Source organism: Parasteatoda tepidariorum, chromosome 11 (assembly GCF_982258835.1).
Source record: "Parasteatoda tepidariorum strain Cologne lab strain chromosome 11, Ptep-v5.0, whole genome shotgun sequence".
Lineage (NCBI taxonomy): Eukaryota > Metazoa > Arthropoda > Arachnida > Araneae > Theridiidae > Parasteatoda > Parasteatoda tepidariorum.
In genome coordinates this window covers 24,432,072-24,447,707 of record NC_141765.1, presented here as the reverse complement: position 1 = coordinate 24,447,707, position 15,636 = coordinate 24,432,072, and the positions used below count along the sequence as shown (strand labels likewise).

General features: G+C 27.1%; 1 protein-coding gene across 2 annotated transcripts in view; it reads left to right on the top strand.

Annotated features, from left to right (window-relative positions):
* Positions 1–15,636, top strand: part of Gprk2 (G protein-coupled receptor kinase 2) — an 87,369-nt gene that overhangs the window by 57,416 nt on the left and 14,317 nt on the right. For both annotated transcript variants that reach the window (XR_001585201.4, XM_016069152.4), the window contains exons 7-14: positions 1,389–1,593; positions 1,804–1,997; positions 5,013–5,050; positions 7,195–7,284; positions 10,688–10,776; positions 10,852–10,971; positions 14,479–14,622; positions 15,384–15,521. Coding sequence is in view for 1 of the 2 variants with exons in the window: in XM_016069152.4 (XP_015924638.1) it covers positions 1,389–1,593; positions 1,804–1,997; positions 5,013–5,050; positions 7,195–7,284; positions 10,688–10,776; positions 10,852–10,971; positions 14,479–14,622; positions 15,384–15,521 (1,018 nt within the window). In the remaining variant the exon portion in view is untranslated. The remainder of the gene's footprint in view (positions 1–1,388; positions 1,594–1,803; positions 1,998–5,012; positions 5,051–7,194; positions 7,285–10,687; positions 10,777–10,851; positions 10,972–14,478; positions 14,623–15,383; positions 15,522–15,636) is intronic.

Genomic DNA, 15,636 nt, shown 5'->3' with positions numbered 1-15,636 from the left:
GAAAATCGGAGGGTTGGCGCAGCGAGAGTTTCTTCAAAGGAGTGAACTAGCCCTTCTATTCTCTTTAGCCCTGGTTCTAATACTGATTTTTGTTGAAAATTTAAAAAATTTTCAATGTGATTCATTGTTTGATATATGAAGTGGCGAGGTGTATAATGTAATTTATGCAACTTTGGTAAACGATGAGGACTCATACAGGCAAATATGTTTAATAAATCTTATGTAAAGAACTTAAAGCTTAAATCATAAATCTTACCAATATAGATATAACTTTTACGTAACTGATGTCCTAGTAGCTACTGAAGCACAGGGTAGGGTATAAGAGGATAGCAAAATCATGATTCTTGTTAAATACTTGTGTTAAATCTACTTTGCATTGATATCCATAACTTAAATGGTATCCAAGGAACTTATATTGGCTTAAGAGATGAACAAAAATTGCACTTGCAGCAACTATTGTGTAACAACCTTTTGTTTAGCTGTTTGGTTCAAAACCCTGTATATCTAAATAAAATACTGATTAATTATATCCTTAAAAATTTTCAATTTGTAATTTTTTTTAATTTTAGAAAAGGAAAATGCAAAACAAAAGTTTTGAAATTTATTTCTATTTATGAGTAATTTTATCATTTTTCCTATCCCTATTTTTATTTCTATTAGTATTATGAATTTTATTATTTTTATTAATCTTATTGCTATTATTTAAAATTTACTTCAAAATCAGCATCAATCAAATTGTTAGAAATTTTGTATGGAAGTTTAATCTTTTTGTTTGATTTCTTTTATACTAGTTATCAGGTAGTTTTGTCTGTGATGTCCAATGTATTGCTCTCTTTTGGCCTTGGCAAAAATTGGTGCTTCTTCACCATTTGTTAATATCTGCAAGCATCCTCTTAGCATGAAGAATTTGCACAACAATTCAGTTGCATGGTACAACATAATAAATTAGTTCCTTGTGTTGTACCTTAAAGTGATTAAAACTAAAATAAACTGAGAACAAAATTACAGTTGATATCAAAATTGAAACAGGGAACAAAATTATAATTGATATCAGAATTGAATCAAGGAATAATTTGAAATTGGGCACACAAAAAAAATATTTAGTCAATTTAATTTTTATATGATTTTGGGTTTACTTAAAAGTTCTAAAGATTCAAATTCATTAACTTTTGTGTAAACTGGAAATTTCAATATGTACGCATGAATTAAGAATATCTTTTTCATTTTATATAATTAATTAGTTAGCAGATATTTTCTAATTTTTATATTTTTTATTTTCAGTAATTAAAGTCCCTGTTTTTTAGAAAAATGTGTCATCTTAAACTAGCTATCAAATTTACTATTTGTTTCTGACTTAATTAAATAATATATCATTTTTTTTTTTACAGGCAGCCAGTTACTGCAAAAACTTTCAGAATGTATAGGGTTTTGGGAAAAGGTGGTTTTGGCGAAGTGTGTGCTTGCCAAGTTAGAGCTACAGGAAAAATGTATGCTTGTAAAAAGCTGGAGAAAAAGAGAATAAAAAAAAGAAAAGGAGAGTCAATGGTACTCATTGAAAAAAATATTCTTCAGAAAATTAATTCGAGATTTGTAGTAAGTTATTTTATAATTTTTATATTAATTATTCTTCAAAAATTTGTATTTAATAATATGTTAAAAATTACAACGGTCATAGTTTTTCATAAACTAAAGTACTTTGGTTTTAAGCTATAAGTTTTCAAAAAATGATGAGATTTCAAAATGATGCTTTGTAGTTACTATACTATAATTTATTTTAAAACAAGAATTAATATTTTTTTTCAGGTTAGTCTGGCATATGCATATGAGACCAAAGATGCATTGTGTTTAGTTTTAACAATTATGAATGGGGGAGATTTAAAGTTTCACATCTATAATATGGGTGGTGAGCCAGGTTTTGATTTAGTGCGAGCAAGATTTTATGCAGCTGAAGTTACACAAGGCTTAGAACATTTGCATGCTCAAGGAATAGTTTATCGGTAATGTGAATTTTTTAAAAATTATTCTTACTCTAGTTGTCTTAAATATTTAAAATGTTATATCTGGTCTAACTCCTGAAGGTTTGAACACCTGAATATTTTGTCGTATTCATAAAAATAAATTTCTGTTTGTTAATATTAAATAAATATTTATTGTAACTCTCTGAACAATAGGCTCTCGCTGAACTTAAAGCTGATGGTTTCTGTGCATCAAAAAACTATTTGTTTCCTGTTATTCAATTCAAAAATAGTGTGTAGCATAAAATGTTTTCTGCAATGTTGCTGAGGAGGTCAACACTGTGAGAATTTGTTTAATGGACATTTAAAAATTAATTTACATTTACGTTTAAAATACTCAATCACTAATTTTCGAAAAGTTTAACACTTTTTTGAAGCAATAGCAACAAGATTTTACACTGACATTTAATATTTTTTCTTTGTCCAATTTTAATAATATGCTGTGATTATTCTGCTATGCATGAGACTTTCAAAAATTAAAGCACATTTTTTCTGTGTGATGCTATAAAAAAAAGAAAAAAAAAAGAGTTCAAGTTCAATTAAACCATATTGTTAATCCAGAAGTAGATGTTGCTTTGTACAAATGATTTATTAAGAAAAGAAAAGGAGTGTTGCTGTTATGTAAATGAATTTTAAAATAAAACTTCTTACCCATTGGATTAAATGGTCATTAAATTTAAATTATTTAAAGAAGCTCAATTTTTAGAGTTTATTGATGAAAATAGATTTAAAATTTTTTTTTTTTAACACTACAATCTTAATATTTCACTTATCCAAAGTAGATCTGGTCTCAATTACTTTGACAATCAAGAGGTTCTTCTGTAATTTTTAAATTTGAGTGAAAAAAAATATTTTTGATATTTCACTCTTAAGCCTGAGAGGGTGATGTCTGAGAAATTATTATTTTTTTTTTTCAAATATTTATTTTAGTTAAAATTAAAGCACCATTTTCTGATATTTTAAAAGTTGGCAGAACATGCAAGTATTTTGAAGTTTTCTAGATTTAAAGTTATTCAGTGTGATTTTTTTTCAGGCTGTACGCTGCAAAAGAATGAAAAAAGTTTTGGTAACATTTTTTAGCCCAAACGTTTTATTACTGTAATTTTTAAAAGTTCTATTTTAATATTAGTTTTCAGTTTCCTTTTCTTTGTCCTTGCCTTTAATGCCATTAATAGTTTTAGATTTTAAATTCATTTGACCTTTTTACCACTTCTTTAAACTTTTCTCTTTCCCACTAATATATGCATTTAAAGATAGAAAGGATCACATTGTTTATTTATTAATTAAAGCTATAAAGTTGAAATAAATTGTTTTTGAAGGAAAAACAGAAAAATAGTGTAAAATGGATGAGTTTTTGGGTAAAACTGAAATATATCAGCATGTTTACTTATTGATAAAGTAATTCTAAATTATTAAGCTTCTAATCTTCAATGTTCTATCATTGACATTGATTTGATGAGCTGTAATTAAATAGGGATCTAAGTCAGGGTATCTTGTTGACAACTTTTTAGAACATGCCCATGTGCTAAAGCTCATTTAACATTATATACACTGAACTCCCATTAGTCTTGAATATAGATAATTCGAAAAATTGGATAATTCAAGCTGCTTTAGTTATTTTGTAATTAGTTTTTAGTTATTTTGAAGCTTGATGCTCGGGAGAGTTAAAGAATATTCTTATCTTTGAAAATTTATTATTATATAGGAGCTAAGATAAAAACTTTGAGTAAAAAGGTCTGCAAGGTATTCACTTTCAACAATAGAAAATGCATTGCCACTTTCACTGTGTACTCCTTTCTCATGCAGTTGCAACACTCATTTTCACTTATTCAAGGATAATTAATTTTTCAAGGAGATACTTTGAATAATTTACTGGTAGGATTGTTGCTAACTATGATGCATCCAATGACAGCAGATCATATCAATCTGTGTTTTCGTAGGATTATCTCAGATTGATATGGTCTGCTGTCATGGGATGCATCATAGTTTTTCATTACTTAGTTCTCAAAACTGGGAAGCATACAAAAATAAATTGCTTGATGTTAGGAAATATAATAAAAATTCTGGATAGTGGCATGAAGAAGAAAAGTAAAAACTTAAAAAATATGGGACGTTAATTAATGTATTGTTGCATTAATTGCGTATACGTATGTAACATATTTATAAAATCCTGCCCCGGTAACTTATTTATTAAATCCTACCACAAGATTAGGTAGATTTTAAGATCAGTTTAATTTTTTTTTAAATGTTAGTAAATTTGTTGTTTTTTTGTTTCCCTTCTGTATTTTCATCTATAAATTAACATTAGGTACCTTCATGAAATTTATAGATGTATGAATAATAAACTTTTGAATATATAGGTAAATAATAAATTTTTGAAGGAATAGTATTTATAATAATAATCATTGTACACAATCAAAAATACCTATTCTAAATAGCTCACAGGCTCTTATTTTATTTAAGTTTGTACAGTTCACGTCATGTAGCTTATATGGTTATAATTTAGCAAGAGTTGGCTTTTTCTTTATTTAGTACAGTCTTGTGTTAATTAATTATTCCAAAGTTACTTACCGAAAGTATACAGCTACACAAAAGTTGAATTTTTTTTGTTGTTGAAGAAATTGATTTATAATTTACTTATTAAAAAAAAGTCTGGTAAAAAAAAATTGGATACTAATATTTTTATAGCAAAATAGTTATGTAACACATCCAAATTCTTTATTGTAAATTTAATTTTCCTTGATAAATTTATATAATACAGTGACTGATGATTGTTTAATATTAAAGCTGATGGGTTTGCTAAGGTTTTGAAATTACTTTCGAAAAAAGGAATTATAGACACAAATAATCATAGTTTTGATTGTGTATGTATTCATTTATAAATATTGTGATTGTAATATCAAAGATAGGGTACAAAAAATAATACTAAATAGTAGTTTCTTATTTTTGTTCTTTAAATAAATATTTTATTAATATTTAATATTTATGTGTTTTTAGAGATTTGAAACCAGAAAATATCCTTTTAGATGATCATGGTATGTTTAAATTTTAATTTTTACCTAAATACTATGTGCATAATTTAAAGATTATAGCATCCAATAAGCTATTAAAATAGATACGTTACAATTAAAATTGCTTTAAATGTGAAAAATTAAGTTTTTTTTGATGAAGACTTTTACATTTAAAATTTTACAAAAATTAAAAATTCTTTGGGTAAGTAAATGAAAATTTTAGGTAAGTAAATGAAAATTTTAATGTGTAATTTCACAAGGCTCCTTTTTTAGATTTTTTTCCTCAACATAACTGTTTCATAAATTATTCATAATGTTAACAACTCCTTAAAAAATGTGTCTTCCCTATTACAAAAATAAAGTTTTACTCCAAAAAGCTTACAATCTAATCAAGGGTCCATTTCGAGTAAAAAGAAAATTGTCTGTTATAAAAAATATGCAATAATATGAGTGTGTAGGAATTTTTTATATTTATTTTTCGGAGTTAAGCTCATTTTGTGAAGAAAGGCTGATTTTGTAAAGAAAGGAGGGTGGTCATAGAACTTTTGAATTTATAACTTGAAAATAATAACTCAATAATTCATCTAAATGCTACTTCCATTTTTTACCTAAATCCATTGCCTTTTATCTTTTGCCTGGTCTAAGTATCTTTTGTAACTGTTTCCCCTCCCTACGTTAACACAAATAATATACCATTTGCTAACATAAAGCCAAAGTTTAATAAGGAAGAATTATTTATACTTTATTACAACAATCTTTAACACAAAAGATAAAAAGGTGGCTACATTTTACCAACATGTGTTTGTCAGAGGAAAATTTTCTAAATTTTTTTCAGATTAAATATTATTGTTTCATTCCCTGATAGAAACTCTTGGATTATTCAAAAGGAAAAAAAAAATATTTTTGATGTCGTTTCTTTTCTGCATAATAATAGTAAATTATGAGTCATTAATAGAGGAAATATGAAGTATAGAATTTGTTTGCTCTGTGAAACCACTAATTTTGATGTTTGCATTTTACTCTTCTTTTTTTTCTTTCCTCCTAGCACTTTATTTTTGCTCTTTAGGCTGGTATTTCAAATTGAATTTTTAGAATTGGGAGATTCTTTTAGGTAAATTTTCTAAGTGTACAAATATTTTTCTATGATCATAAGTATTTAAAATACATTGCTACTATCATGAAATAGTACAATAACTAACCTCACGTTTCATTTTGTTTGTTAAAAGATTGAACAGCATGACTTAATAATAATTTCAAAATAATGATGGTAGCTTTAGCCAAATCATAAAGCTCATCTATAAATTATGCAAGTATGTAGTTTTCGTATTCATTCACTCTTATGAATAATAGTATTGAGATTCTAATTCACATTGCAATAACATTGTTGGCGTCATACAAAGAGTAAAATTTGGCCAATTGCCATTGTAGCAGATTCTTAGTTTTGGCATGGTGCCAAAAATGTTGTTTCTGGTCACTCTAAAAACTAGTTTTTTTTTTTCTATGTTAACATTTTTAAAAACTTCACATGCCACTTTTATCCACTGTTCTCTTCACTAAGAAATTAGTGGTTTTATACTTTGTAAAATTATTTTAATAAATGTGAGACTTATGTGTGTAAAGATATATATATATATATATATACAGTACAGAACCCGTTATCCGGAAATCAGAAAACCATAAAACTGGAACGAAATTCAATAAATTTTCCCGCCATTTTTAAAAAATAAATTTTTTTTCCTCATAAGATTTCATGATTTTTCGTTCTTTTTTGAAAGATGCTTACCTTACCATCATTTTGGAAATAATCATTAGTGTATTAATTCATCGTTTTTTCTTCTTTTTAAGATTATTTCTAAATATATTTTTTTAAGTTGGGTTTAACAATAAAAAAAACGGCTTTTTGTAGCGATTCAGAAAACCGGAAAAATCAGTTATCCGGAATAGCGATGGTCCCGATCATTCCGGATAATCGGTTCCCTACTGTATGTGTGTGTGTATATATATATATATATATACACATTATCTCTGCATGCATATATATATATATATATATATATATATATATATATATACACACATTATATATACATGTGTATATATATATATAAATATATATACACATATATATACACACATACATATATATATATAATATACATTTATTTTAGGCCATGTCCGAATATCAGATCTTGGACTAGCTACTGAAATATCAGATGGAGAAATGGTCAGAGGTAGAGTTGGTACTGTTGGTTATATGGGTATGTATGCTGATATTTTAGTATGTCCTATTCATTAAATGTCAATTTCTGTCAAATGTTTGACTGCCATGGCAAAAAAACATTTTCCAGCGTATTTGTACACTTGAAAATCAATGGAAAGTCATGACTTTTAGTCAAAAATTGGAAAATTGACAATTTGTCGTGGAATTTTACTTTTGGAACCAGCATACCTGGTTAAATTGTTTTTCTACTTTTTTCCATACAAAATGGTATTGTTATTCCTCCTATCACTTATTTATTTGGCCCAGTTACCAAGAGTAAAAAAAATTCGCTTGAGGCTTAGTAGATGATGAGATAAATCTGATACATGTCAGCTTACAGTTATGAATTTAGGTTTATCCTGTCATTTGTAAAATGTTACTGTTTTAAATCATTTGGAGAGAGCTGGCTTGCTCGAGCTGTGTGAAACTGCATAAAAACTCATTTTGTAGAACAAAAGGAAATCAACACTGAGGTGTCCAACTGTACTATTTTTTCCAAATGAATTTTTCTCAAAACTCTTTTTTGCTTCTAATTTGATAATATTTACTCTGTTGTCTTCTTGACTTTTTTAAGTAGCAATGTCAGGGATGTGATTCTTCCGCGGATTTCCGCTTTCTTTCAGATTTTTCCATTTTCCCTGCTAATTTCTGCGAAAAAAACTTTTTTTTTAACATGTCAAAATATTTTATGAGGAATTTTAATTTCCGCAGAGCGGAAGTATTGAAGTCCTCATTCCTCCGCCTGAAATTTTTCTAAAAATCATTTCCTTGGGTTAAAACTGGTTGACCTTTGTACAGGGATGAGATTTTTCGCTTTTGCTTCTCGAATTTCAGCCTTTTTATCAAAAACTCCGATTCTCTAAAAGTTTCATTTTTTATATATATATATAAATATCCCGTTTTTTTTTTTTTTTTTTTTTTTTGGAAATACAGTTGTTGAAATAAAATAATTATATTTATTTACGATTTTCAAAGATAAACAGAAAATTCAAACTACGTCCTAGCTGCAAACTTTTCCGTATTTTTACTTATTTTAGCTATTTTCTCCGCTTTTACTCGCAGAAAATAAGATTTTCCGTATTTTTATTCGTCCGCCGGATAGCTCGTATTTTCGCAATTTAGACGTCGTGACCCTGTTGTCTGACGTGAAAGCAAATGGAAAAAAATAGAGGTGAATTTGCTGTGAAAATATTTATTTGCTTATTCAATTAATCTTGTAAATTTTTATTTATTATGTCTAAACAAAAACAATACAAACAAGCCTTTTAGAAATCACTAGTTCAGACTCTACAAATATCTCGATTCTTATTCACGCGATTTTAATATCAATCATCGATTTTCGTATTTACCTGATTTAAAAGTTGCGCATTGCAATTCCTTTTTACGCTGTTTAAACATTGTACATTATGATTCTTATTTACGAGATTTAAAAATCCAATATCCCGTTTTGCATATATGTATTTTTAAAATCGCGATTTTATTATCAAACATCGATTTTCGTATTTACCTGATTTTTTAAAGTTGAACGTTGCGATTCTTATTCAGGCGAGATAAATATCGTACATTGCTGTTTTTATTTACGAGATTTAAAAATCCAATATTGCGATTTGTATTTACGCGCTTTTAAAACACTATGTAGCAATTCGTATTCACGCGAACTTAAAATCCAATGTCGTGGTTCGTTTTTGTGGTTGTAATATCAAACATCGATTTTCGTACTTATACATGCTTTCAAAGTTAGACAATGTGATTTGTATTCACGCGATTTAAAAATTATGCATCGTGATTCGTATTTACGTGATCTAAAAATTACGCATCATGATTTGTATTTTCACATTTTTTAAAATTTGATATAGAGTTTCATATTCACGTAATTTAAAAGCCTCATATCGGGATTCATATTCTCTCAATTTAAAATCGTGTACGTGATTCATATTTATATATTCATACAATTTTAAAATTAATCATCGGGATTTATAATCACATGGCCTACAAGTTTAAAAATTGCACTTTTTTGTCAAATTTCTGTATATATATATATTCATGGATATCCTCCTTTTTTACTTTCTGACTACTCTCATCCCTGCAAAGTTAACAGCTAAATGATATTATAACCAAAATATAATGACTCTTTTTTGTTTATATTTAAAATGAAACAGTTGATAGCCTCCACCCTTTGTGCATTGTCTATTTAGGGACTGTCTACTAACTTATAATTTACTTTAATTTAACCAAATTGTGCTATTATATTTTGTCTCAGAAATTTTAAGACTGTTTTTAGTTATTCCATGCATAATTTTAGAATTAATTTAAAAAGTTAGTAATCATTCAATTGAGGTGGCATCTACTAATTTTTATTTGGACATAAGGAAACTTATGATTTGTTTTGTTTTTATTTTATCTTATATCCTTCCTCTAATCAGCTAAAAAGATTTTATAGCCTGAAATGTTTTCTCATTTTAATTACCCCCCCCCCATTCTCTACTAATAAATATGTTTTGTTTATTTACTTTAATTTGCGATGAATAAGTTTATTCTTAAAGTTTAATCTTATTTATGTTATAAAAAGAAAATCTAACATTTATTTATTTTAATTTGTCTGAATTGCTTACCACTTACAAAATAATCTTGAAATAAAACTTTTTTTTAAAAAAATAACATTTTTTGAAGCTAATAACTATGCATATTACCAAAATTTGGTTCAATTGTTAATCCAATTCAATCTGCCAGGTGCTATATTATAGGTGCTAAAACTCAACAGTGATTTACCCATTCACCATATCAGGTTAATTGAAACAGTAGCTGATATGAAAATAGTGGGAAGATCCTTCATTGTGACAGTAAAAAACAAATAAAATCTAAATGAAGTTTCTATATTTGCTGACCAATAGCACAAGGAAATTAGGAATACAGCATAGGTTACCTCAAAATGTTATTTGAATCATTTATTGTTGCAGCTCCTGAAATTTGTCTTGTAAAATTAACTAGCTTTGGTATTCTCAAAAAGATTTTAATACCTAGAGTTTTCAAAAAAGAAAAGTAATCATTTCAACTAATCTCTATAATACTTTGTTAATTTGAGTTCTCAAATTGGTACATTTTTGGACCATTGAACTTTAATGTGTATGACTTTAAACTCACTCTATATAAATGAAAGCACACCATTAGGCTAATAACTCTACTTTTTGCATATTTGATATTTTACCACCTAATGATGTATGGGATAATTTGTGCCTAATTTATATCCATCCTTTTTTAAAAAATCTCTTTGTAGTTCAAAATTATCTGAATTTGCTATTCCCAATACAAAAACCTTCTTACTTAAGCTTTTAATTTTAAAACAGTTTATAACAGCTTATAAACAGTGTAACTTGATAATTCTATGAAATTTTATTTTTTAGCTCCCGAAGTTATAGACAATGAAAAATACACATTTAGTCCAGATTGGTTTAGTCTTGGTTGCTTCATTTATGAAATGATTGAAGGACAAGTAAATTAATTTGTTCAATTTATTTCTTGTTTTGTAAATGATTTTATTGATTTTAACACTGAACTTTTACTTTAGGCACCTTTCCGTGCTAGAAAAGAAAAAGTAAAAAGAGAAGAAGTTGAAAGGAGGGTAAAGGAAGATAAAGAACGATATTCCACAAAATTTAATGATGATGCGAAATCCTTATGCCAAGAGGTAGGGTGTATACAAATTATTTCTGAGTACTAAGTTGGTTTTTTTGCTTGTTTCCTGAAGCATTGTTTTAAAATTTGCACTAATAAATATTTCATAAAAACAAATTAAAATGTAACTACCTAATAAACTTACGTCATTTTTTTTTGAAACATGGCTGCTTTTTACTTTAAAATTTTCAAATATTTTTAAGTTAAACTTTATAAATATGCTTATAATATACATTCAATGAATTATTATATATAACTCATTACAAACTCATTAAATAAACTTGTTTTGACAAGTTTATTTAATGAGTTTGAGAAACTGAATCTTAAAAATTGGTACTTTGTTGTTAATAAAAGTAGAATTTTTATTGATTCATTATTGTATAAAAGTTAAGTTTTAAAATATATGCTATCTGTGAAGGATTCAAATGCTATTGATGAATTAAGTTACAAAATTAAGCACGAAGAATATGCATTTCTCAAAAGATAACAGGTATTTAACAGCTTTTAGGGGTTTCACACCTATGCCAAGTGTACCTATCTGCCAAATTAAGAATGATGCAAACTAATACAAATGAATTATTCTGGCCCTTTTTGAGCTAAAACACAAATCTGACTTCCAGCAGGAAATTTCAAAAAATGAGTTCTAAATTTCTTTTTGTGAGATTGTTTCATTTTTCTTTCCAATACAGAACATTTTCTTTCAGCGAAACGTTTTCATATTTTTCACTAAATCTTGTTATTGAGACATTTATACCTCCATTGCTAGCAACAGCCTTTTTTCTTTTCTGAGTTCCTGTTCATGTGTAAAACTACTTTTTTTTTTTTTTTTTGCACAGATTTATAAGAAAAACAAAACGTCACTTTGAGCTAATTTCAAATTACTATGGTGAAAACAAAAGTGTAAAATTGATATTGTTAAAAATTAATTTGAAATTGCAAACATTTAAGAGATTGTTCACTCAGAAAATGGCATTTTTATTTATTTAATTTTTTTTAAGAAAAAAAAGCTTATATGAAGTAATAAGGCTGATTGATTTTTTAGCAGTTTATTGCTACTGATTTTCGTTTAATTTTTGAAATCCTGATATTTTAATACAATATTATTTGTTAACATGCGAATCTCAAAACATGCATTGGAGTAACCTTGCGTAATTTTGTCTTAAATCTGTTTTTTTTTTTTTTTTTTTTTTTTTTTTTTTTTTTGCAGTTATTGCTACGGATTTCATGGTTTTTAAAATTGCTTTCTTATTTATTTATTTATTTTCTCAGTGCAAAAATGTGATGGTGACTCATAGAATGCGAAAAAGGGAAGAATATATATGTATATATATATAATTATTTCTTCTTTTTTTTGTTGAAAATATAGGAAAATTGTATAGATAATTTTTTATGTGTTCATGAAAAAAAAAGTTTACTTTTCACCCTTTATATTTTATAAATGCTACTCTTGTATATAAAAATGATAATTTATTTAATATTTTTCATTCAATGGAACAAAAATACTATTCAGAGTAGAGAAAAAAATCATATTACAGTAGGGAACCGATTATCCGGAACGATCTGGACCATCGCTATTCCGGATAACTGATTTCTCCGGTTTTCTGAATTGAAACAAAAAGGCGTTTTTTTTATTGTTAAACCCAACAAAAAAAAATATTAGGAAATAATCTTAAGAAGAAAAAACGATGAAGTAATACAGTAATGATTATTTCTAAAATGATGGTATGTAAGCATCTTTCAAAAAAGAAAGAAAAATCCTATAATCTTATGAGGAAAAAAAAACAAATTTTTTAAAAATGGTGGGAAAATTTACCGAATTTCGTTCCGGTTTCTTGGTTTTCCAGTTTTCTAATTTCCGGATAACTGGTTCTGTACTGTATAAGGTTTTGAAGAAAATTCAGAGCGTCTTCTTCCAGCAATCATATGTCCGTAAAATGTGCTTATAATTATATTTTAAGTATCTGTTTCATTAAATTAATAAACATAGATTTGTTGGATAAAATTTTCCTGGGCAAAGAAAATAATTACTATTGCGCTTTCTTTTTTTTTATCTTGTTAAATTTGTTTGACTTTCAAAAGAAATGTTCCACTTACCAATGTATTTGTGACAGCCTGTTACAAAAGTTATTTTTTTTACCTACAGAACTTGCTTCTTACTTGATACAAACTGAGTTTTTCTAATAAAAAAATGTTTTTACCTGATACAAGTACGTTGTCTGATTGCAACTAGATTGGGGTTATGTGCTCGGACATAGAAGAGGGTGGCCCGATTAAAATTTGTAAAGGAGCACAAAGCATGGACAATTAAGAATTGGAAGGTCTTTTGGAGTGATTTAAGATGTATGGAAATAATGACTGACATTATATTTATCCTTCAAAGGCATCAGAATAGGTCCCCATGCCAACAGGCAACTGTGAAGCAAAGGCAGATCAGATTGATACTTCTAGGAGCTTTCCATCAGATTTATGTTTTTCCCCTTGTATATGTCGATTGGATTATGAATCAACATGTTTATAAAAATATTTTAGAAGTTCATGTCCTACCTTATGCTTGTAAAAAATGCTTTGTGGATGTTTCAGCAGGATAATGGTCTTAAGCATACCTCCAAAATTGTGAAAAGTTTGCTTACGGCTAAAAATGATAAACTTTGAACTGGCTTAGTCAATCACCTGACCTAAAAATTTTTGTTAATTCATTGGAAGAAAAGTCAGAGCACTTCAAGGGCGGATTTCTTTCAGAATCCTCAGTCTGAATAGGCGAAAATCCCCATGTTTGCTCTAGAAGGCCTCTTTTATTCCATACCCAGATATTGTGCCACAGTCTTCAAAGAAAAAGGTTAAAAGGCTATGCTATGAAGTGTCAAAAAATTATATATATATATATATATATAATATAATTATATATATATATATATATATTTGGTGTTAGTTAAATTAAAATTTTAAGTCTATTATTAGTTCCTGTCCATGAAAGATGACTAATGCTTCAAATTACTATTTTACATCATTAAGAAATTTTACTTTGAGAAAAATAAGTCTCTACGTGATAATGACTATATTTGGTTCCACAATAAAAGTCCTAATTGGTATTATTTGGAAGTGGACTAATATTAATTTAATGTAAGCTGTATTTTAAGATAAATTTGCTTTTCAAATGAAGAAAAAGGTTTGGAAATCTATTATAATTTCTATATTTGGCAGCTTGTGATTCTGACCCAATCTACTTATATAACCTCCTCTTATCATTTTGTTCCTCTTACGTTGCCGGTTAAACCACATTTTTACTAATTGCAAGGTGTTCGTGTTGTTACTTTCTACAGTCATTTGTGTTTTAACTATGAGGAAAGTTCTTATTTATAGAATCTAAATTATAATTTATCCATTTTTATGCCTTTATTTGTGCTTTATTCTTGTTGTTTCGCTTTAGATAGAGTATAATATTTTAACAAATGTTGTAATATGTGTTACTATTGCTTTTAAAAATGTTACTCAAATTTGTGAATTGTGCTTGTATTGTTAGTTGCTGAAAAAAACAGTTAAAGAAAGGCTTGGTAGTAATAAAGGAAGATATGGCGCTCTAGAAGTTAAGATCCATCCATTTTTTAAAAGTATCAATTGGAAAAGATTAGAAGCTGGTATTTTACAACCTCCTTTTGTGCCTGATGTATGTATTTCTGCCTTACTTCATATTTTGACTTTTGCTTCATATTTTTATGAAGTTAGGAATATTCCTGTTGTAGATATTTTGATGTATACTTGATGTTACTTTCTTTATTCCAGTTTATTTCATAATATCATATAGAAATGCAAAGCATTTATTTTAGAAATGATAATTTTTAGAAATGGGATTATCTACTTTTATGCGTTAATTTGGGCTGCATTGATGGTTTCTTGACAGTAGTTTGGCAAAAACTATCTGGAATTCTGTCGCTATATTCTATTCTAAAGCACTTTATTTTTTTTTATTATTATTCAGGAAACTGCAGAAAAATTTTCACTAAAAAGTGAAAAAAATAAATTTTAGGGGAAAAAAATGTCCCCTCAACTGAACTATTCAAGTTTGGAAAGAGTTAAAATTTAAAACAATCGAAACTAAAAACAGTATTAAATTCTAAATTGCATAGAAAAATTATCAAAATCTAAATTATATTAATCAGTGGAGTCAATTGTTGGATTGGAATCAATTCATCAATATTTTTTAATTAATTACTCAACAAAACCCATTGAAAAATTAGTGTTTGCTCTGTGCCACACATCAATATTTTTTAATTAAAGTTTTAATAACACATATTTATATTAAAATTATGTTGAAAAGTTACGCTGAACATATTATTAAATGTAGTATCATATGAAATTGATGTTTTATGTTTTATTTGCATTTTTTTTTTAGTGGTTCAAAATTAATGTGTCTGATTTTAATTCTAGCCACATGCGGTATATGCTAAAGATGTTTTGGATATTGAGCAATTTTCTACAGTGAAAGGTGTTAATATAGATGCTAGTGATGATACATTTTATAGCAAGTTTAACATGGGAAGCATATCAATACCATGGCAACATGAAGTATGTTTTTGTTTTGTAGAAATTTTTCTAAGTGATTTATTTGAATTTAAAAAAATTTCAGCTCATTTGAAAATAAAAGAAATGATATCTAAGTAATCTGTATGTTATTTAAGCA